The following is a 7,702-nucleotide window of genomic DNA, read 5'->3' on the forward strand; positions in this document are numbered from 1 at the left end:
GAAAGAGAAATAAGAAGATCGCAAGATAATTATAGACAACGCGAAAATCGAGGCTATTTTTGGGAGAATTACAGGATCACATATTTTTTCTAAAATTGACTTAAAACATAGTTTTTGGTTGATACCTTTAGCAGAAAAATGTAGAAACTACACCGCTTTTTCGATCGATGGTATTGTGTACCGATTTAAAGTAGTGCCTTTTGGGTTACAAAGTGCTTGTGCAGCACTGGTAAGAGCTCTGCATACAATATTAAACAGGTATGAAGATTTTATAGTACACTACATTGACGACTTACTAATCTTTTCACCAGATAAATCGAGTCATTTAAAACACATAAAAATTATATTAGAAGAGCTGGACAAGGCCGGATTAAAATTGAATATTGAAAAATGTCAATTTTTTCAAAAAGAAGTGACATATTTGGGTTTTAAATTGAAAACAAAAACAGTTAGTTTAGCCGAGGACCGGATAAAACTCATAGATGAATACCCAAGGCCAACGAATTTAAAAACATTGAGAGGTTTTCTTGGTACGATCAACTATTTCAAAAAACTAATTCCTGATTTAAGCCAGAAGGAGATTCCATTGATAAAATTACTGAAAAAAGGTGTTAAATGGAATTGGAAAGAAGAACAAGAGAAAGCTTTCCAAATATTAAAAGAAGAATTCTCGAAAGGAACTAAAATATATCATCCCATGTACAATTTACCTTTCATATTACGAACTGATGCGTCCATCCAAAAATTCGCGGGAGTTTTGTCGCAGATACAGAACAATCAAGAAGTGCCAATTTGTTTTATTTCCCGGGTGACAAAAACACACGAAAGAAAATACAGTGTGACTGAATTAGAGTTTTCTAGCGTACTTTTTTGTGTAAATAAGTTAAGGTTTTATCTATTGGGAGCAAAATTTACAATTGAAACAGATCACGCAGCTTTAGTGCATATCATGAAAAATCGACTTGTTAACAATCGTATACATCGAGGAATTTTGTTGCTGCTGGAGTATGATTTTGAGTTTCGATACATAAAAGGAAAAGACAACATTATAGCCGACGCTCTCACACGTGATGAAGACACTGGAAAAAAGGAAGGAATTGTTTTTCAGGTGGGACTAAATATCTTGACACAAGAGGAAGGTTTATTTTCGTTAAACGAAATAAGAATAAATCAAGAAGAACTGGAGGAAAAAGAAAGAAGAAGAGCGGAGAGAGAAAATGACATATTCTTCAAAAGAATCGATGGAAAGGAACTATATTTGGTAACACAGACATTGGCAGAGAGGATCATACAAAAATTACACAATGACAATGGGCATATCGGTAGCAGGAAGGTATGGCTGGTTTTTCGAGAAAACTATATCTGTCGAAAGGATTACCGGATTGCCAAAGAAGTGACCCAAAAATGCGAAATATGTCAAAAATATAAAAGCAGAAATTTCAGAAATGAAAATATTGCTAAAAATATTGTATCCCGTCAAAAATTGGATATTGTGGCAATAGATATGTTAAGTGACCTGATAATGACCACGCAAAGGAACAAGCATATTTTGGTGATGGTTGATATTTTTTCAAAATACGTAAAGTTATACAGTAGCCGTACAACAAAGGGGGAAGAAATAATGAGAAAGATTGGCAATTTTATAGCCACCGTAGGAACACCAAGAAGAATTCTTTTAGACAATGCGACGTATTTCCGGAGTGAGCGTTTCAAGGGACAGCTTCAAGACAGGGGAATAGGGACAAATTTCGTCAGTATCCGACATCCTCAAAGTAATCCTTCAGAGCGTTTTATACAGGAGACTACGAAATTCCTTCGCATTGCTGCAAATGGACAACATAGACGATGGGACAGGAAAGTGGCAGAAATAGAAAACTACTTAAACACGATTCCAAGTACGGTGACAAGAGAGACTCCGGAATATATCATGAAGGGTGTTATGCCATTACGGCCATGGGAAGAACCTGAGCAGAGGGAATACCAACGAGTCTTGGAAATTGGGCAAAGGAGGCTGCAGCGCAGTAATGAAAAATATCTCCAAAGACAAAATCATAATAGGAGACGACGCCCAGTGACTTTTCAGAAGGGAGAAAAGGTGCTGGTAAGGGCATTACGAGTATCAAATCTCACTGGGGACGTTTGCGCAAAACTAATGCCTATTTTCGAGGGTCCATACATCGTGCACAATGAAAATGGAATAAACAGTTATGTCCTGAGGCATGTGGATTCAGAAAAGATACGAGGAGTTTACAATATCCATGATGTGTACAAATACCACGAATAAAGACAAATGCATAAAATTTAAGGTAGGATAAGAGAATTAGGTTAGGATAATATGATAACAAGAGAAAAGTGTTGTTGTCGAGAGAAAATCAAATTTTTTTTGTTGCACTTAATAATACTGATTTTATCTCAAAACAAGGCGGGGATGTTATTGTGTTTGCATTTTATCAATCAAAAGCAAAATAAAAATTAAATTAAATTTTTTTAATAACGCGGGCACATAAATTTGATACACCCTTTATATTGAGCTGTTTTAAAATTTATTAGAATTTAGTTAGGATGTAAATAGATTTCTCTTTTAACGAGCTTTCCGAGGAACCATTAAAGACTTTTGTGAATAATTAAAGTGAAAAGAACTATGTATTTAGATTTAAAATGGAAAAAAAAATTGTTTACTGTATAGGTGATTATCAATTTCTCGAAATTGATAATTGAAAAGAAAGTTGGAATTTTAATAACTTCATTTCAATACGAGTATATGTGGGAGAGTTTCTCCGAAAGTAATTAGGATTGTCGGAACAAATTTGAGGGTGACTGTTGTTTGTCAAATGGAAAAGGCAATGTTCTGATTCTTGGAATGTGGAAGGAGAAAAGATGGATTGGATGATTGAGAGAGGTTGAAAAATTATTCATTATGTTGTTGGCAGCGATAAGGAGCGGTTTTCGACGTGTTAAGTGGAGAGATAGTTAGATATCAGTGGCTGGTTGATAGTGGAGAATAGTGTTGAAAAGTGGAACGAGAGACAGATCAAATCGAGACGAAATACCTCTTTGATTCTGTATTATTGTGAGAAGGAGAGCAGAGAATTTTTGGAGTTTTGTTTGAATCGAGAACGTGTCAAAGAGACACGGTTTGTTGGAGAATTAGTGCTGGTATGCTGACAGTTTGAAGCTGGACAACGGAGAGAGGCTTTGATGAGTAGCCTTTAACATAATCAACGAGGGAGAGCTGTTTGGGGTCACGAGAAGACATCCGAGTGAGGGAAGCAAAAGGTCAGTCAATTTATGTGAAAGAGATTTTTATGTTCGGGAAATGAATTTTTAAAATATTTCAAATTTCCAATATTTCAAAATATAAATAGTAAATATAGGTAATCTTGCGAAGACATAAATTTGTTTGGTTTAGTTTGTTTTACCAAAGTCATCGAGAACAAACCGATAAATTGTTTTTTTGTAACGATAATAAATTTAAGTGGTATAAATTTCATTCGGACATCTGTGTCCACAGGTTTTTAGATTCGATAGATTTCAGAGTATTAATTTAATAAATAAAAGACAATTCTGTATTTTTTTATTTTAATATTTTGCTTTATTTCTTTTCCCTATTTTATCCCGATTAGGATCAACTCAGAGATACTGAACCCACGAGAGAAGATAAGTATAACGTGAGATAATTTGGATTTTTTTTAATAGTATAAAAAACACCCTGAGATTTTTTATTCAATTTTGATGTATGATTTGCGACAATTAAATAATTAATCAAATAAATAATAATTAATATAAAATAAATAAGAAGCAGATCACAACATTATATACCTACATATTTATTTATATCTTGATAATGACAACTAGCAACTAAACAAAAAAGTGCGGTCTTTGCAACAACATAATTATTTTTGGATACAATATTGAAGAAAATTGAAGATATTTTAAGCGTCAATTACTAACGCTTGCTCGGTATTCGAGTGCGGGACGCGGGAGTCGATAGTTCGAATAAGCGGTCGTTCGGTTGATCGACGTTCGGATAATCGACGCTCTACTGTACATTTATTTTCTCAAGAATGGGGATTTTAGAGAGAAATTCCAAATTAGGTCCGATTTTTATTTTTAAATTATGATTTTTGGCGTAGATTTATTGATGTAGTAGGGTAATGCTTTGATTTACATACTTAATTTGATTACCAGCAAAAGTTTTACCAATCTTTATCTAATATATTGTTTTCTTACTGTTTTGTTATATTTTAATATTTTCTTCCACAAAATTTAAACTACATAATTTAATTATATTCAAAACAACTGTCAAACAGTAAAACGTTCAGTTACCCTATTTTTCCACATGACAAATAATGTGGAATTGGACGAGTGAGTCTAGGCTTCGATTACGAATCAAAGCGCCACGAAATTCACGGGTTCGATTCCCGATGCAAGTTTTTATTTTTTTATTTTTTTATGCATTTTGTGATTGTAAGTATATTTGTTATATAATTTTTTTTTTTTCAGAAAATGCGTATTTAAAATTTTTGCCAACAATTATTATCGTTCAGAAATCATTTTTTCCTCGTGGCATTTTTCAATGTGTTTGTGTGCGTTTTATTCTTTTATTTTTTAAATTTTTGGTATTGTCTTAAAAATCACATAATATGTAGTAGAAGTATAATTTCTTACGTGCGTACAAAGTACACACACATTCTTTTTTTTTTTTCTTCTTTTGGTCCACATGTTTTTTTCCTCTATACCACATCTCGCTCGTATTTCCTCACTTCTTACTCTATCTTTTACAGTTTGGTTTGTTATTTTTCGTAAGACTTTCATTTCTGCTGTTTCCAGCAATCTTTTTGTTTTCGCCGTATCTGCTCTTGCTTCCGCTGTGTACGTCATTATCGGTCTTATTTTTGATTAATATATCCTGGTTTTCGTTTCCGTTGTCAGGTATTTGTTTCTCCAGATTGTGTTTTTGAGACATCCTGCTGCTCTATTCGCAATGTTCACTTGTTTTTGTACTTATTCTTCCACTTTTCCGTAGCTTGACAGTTTTATCCCAAGTATTCCATTTCCATCACTTATTATATTATTTTGTTATTTACGACCAGTTTACATTGTCTTGGTTCCGCTGATATGACTATCGCTTTAGTTTTCTCTATTGAGATCACCACGTCTTCGAATTCTTTGAATAATCTTTGTAGGTCATGAGAAAATGAAAGGTTATAGAAGTAAATAGTATAAACTAAAGGTGATGGAATACTGCAAATAAACGATAAAAATAGCGGATTTGTGCAATAAAATAAATGAGGCGAATTACTAAATACAAAATAATTACTTTAGATACTGTGATACTTTATCTAAATGATAATTTTTTATATCCGAAAAAGTACATGAATGTATTTTAGAATAGTAATAGGTACGTACGTACATTTAAAAACTCAAAAAATGCTTCTAAATATAAATTTAGATAAAGATTGTAATTTTTACATCGGAATAGTGTTATCTTTCATATTAATTATACAAATAATTTATCTATAAAGTGAAACCTTTGAAATAGTTATTAGAAATTTAGTACTTACGTATTCCTCTACAGCTGTACACATATTAACAACTAAACATATAGAACACAAAACTCGTACGAACATTTCGGACATTTTCGACAACTGCTAATGGAGAACTGAACAATTTCGCCGCAGGTAAAAAAATAAATTATTTTGACAATTGATTTACTTCATCGCAGATAATCTTATCAATGATAAAGGAGACGTGTAAATAAATATCAACTACACTAAATAGTATACCTAATGGAGCTGATATTGTGTTATTTTATTTTTTTTATGATTTTTTTAGTATTAGGAATGGTTACTTCTCCATTTAAAATATTATCTGTATTTTCCTGGCGTATCTTTGTAAGTTTAAATTTTTGTCATTAATAATAACAGTAAGAATATTCCTTACATTTATTTATTTAAGTGTCTGACAGAAATTTAGGAAATACGTCAAACCATCGAGATAGGAGTGGAGCGTCAAACCGACAGTGACGATTACAATCTGCTCTTTTTTTTGGTTTTATGACATAGACTTAGATGTCAATTAGCCAGTCACAACTTTTTTTTCCTATTCATACATAAAGAAGGCAGTGAGGTCTTTAGAGTTCCATAGCAAACTCTTCCACAGCTCTCTACTCAGGTCAAAAGCTGCAGCCGGCCGCCATGGACTATCCAAGTCGCTCACCACATTTTTCCATTATATATCTTCTTCTTCTTCTCTTTTCATATTATGTACATATACTAATATTTAGTGATGAGCGCGCTAATAACCGGCAAAATAGCTCAAAAGATGGAAAACATTACATTGCGAAACAAAAAGAGATGAAACTAGTGGAGGTGGAAATTTTCGTTATAAACGTCTAAAATAACATTACATTACATAGTTTCCCGCCTTTAAACGTATCAGAGAAGTATGACAACTGTCAATGTGACAGTAGAATTTTATAAAACACTTCTGTCACAGACGTCTAAAGGTGGGAAACTATGTAATGTAGTGTTAATTAATACTTTTATAGCGATAATTTCCACCTTCACTAGTTTCATCTTTTTGTTTCGCAATGTATTATATTTTCTATCTTTTGAGCTATTTTGCCGATTATTAGCTTACTCATCACTGTATATACAGTGATGAGCGTGTTAATAACCGGCAAAATAGCGCAAAAATGGAAAACATATTAAATTGTGAGATAAAAAGAAATAAAACTATGTAGTAGAGTTGTTAAATTTAGCGATAGTAACATATAAATTGACATTATTGTAATATAACACGTGGATTATACGTTCTTAGGTTATCTCTGGAGGTGAGGTTATAATGAAACAACTTGTATAGTCCGTCCGCTATAACTTTTCCCATGCGGTACGATTCATTTTCAATCAAATTAAGTCAAAACAGAAAGTGAAACGTACGCCGAAGTGTGTAGTATATAGTACACAGTATACAAAATGTATGTACACATCGACGTTCGTTTCAATTTATTTTTTGACTTAATTTGCTTGAAAATGAATCGTACCGCATGGGAAAAGTTATAGCGGACGGACTATATCGTGTCTAGATTCAGAATGGTTTTATTTCCACTTCATTGTACTTGTCGCTGTCACGTCACACTTACAATGTTACCAACTTGAGTGCGTTCCGAAATCTACCTATTTACATACATCACATCCCCCTCTTTTTATAATGACAAAATAAACATAACTTTTTTAACAAATCTTTAAATAAACATTTATAAATTTCCACAATTGTTTCATTCATCCTTTACCCCCTTTATTTTATAATAAAATTACTTAAAAATCTAGTCTGTCAGGTTTTTTAACAATTCGACCTGAAGAGGTTTGTGGAGGTCAGTTTATTGGAGAGTGATGATCAGATTGGTTATCATAGACACTTTCAAAATTTTGGGACTCACTAGTTTCAGATTCGTTATCTGAATGTTCATCGTCAGAAGTTGCAGGAATGCGAACTAAAGATTGTCTATTTCTTGCAATTTCTGACCCAGAAATTTGTTTTTATCTTTAATATAAACTTTTTCATTATTTTTAAGCGGTTTTAAATTTATTGTCCCTCATCATAATAAGCTTTCTAAAAGATTAAAAGCAAAAGATTTTAATCAGATTAGATGTATCCGAGATAAAAATAATAAAATACTAGTTCACGAAAAGGATGTCAA

The 7,702-nt window shown here is 32.5% G+C and overlaps 1 protein-coding gene across 1 annotated transcript in view; it reads right to left on the reverse strand.

Annotated features, from left to right (window-relative positions):
- LOC126885267 (uncharacterized) overlaps window positions 1-6,301 on the reverse strand; it is a 63,934-nt gene extending 57,633 nt beyond the window's left edge. Inside the window, exon 1 of the mRNA XM_050651755.1 lies at window positions 5,565-6,301. Within this exon, the coding sequence (XP_050507712.1) occupies window positions 5,565-5,639 (75 nt within the window). The 5' untranslated portion in view covers window positions 5,640-6,301. The remainder of the gene's footprint in view (window positions 1-5,564) is intronic.
- Between the last annotated feature and the right edge of the window lie 1,401 nt (window positions 6,302-7,702).

The sequence above is a fragment of the Diabrotica virgifera genome, chromosome 5, assembly GCF_917563875.1.
Source record: "Diabrotica virgifera virgifera chromosome 5, PGI_DIABVI_V3a".
Taxonomy (NCBI): Eukaryota; Metazoa; Arthropoda; class Insecta; order Coleoptera; family Chrysomelidae; genus Diabrotica; species Diabrotica virgifera.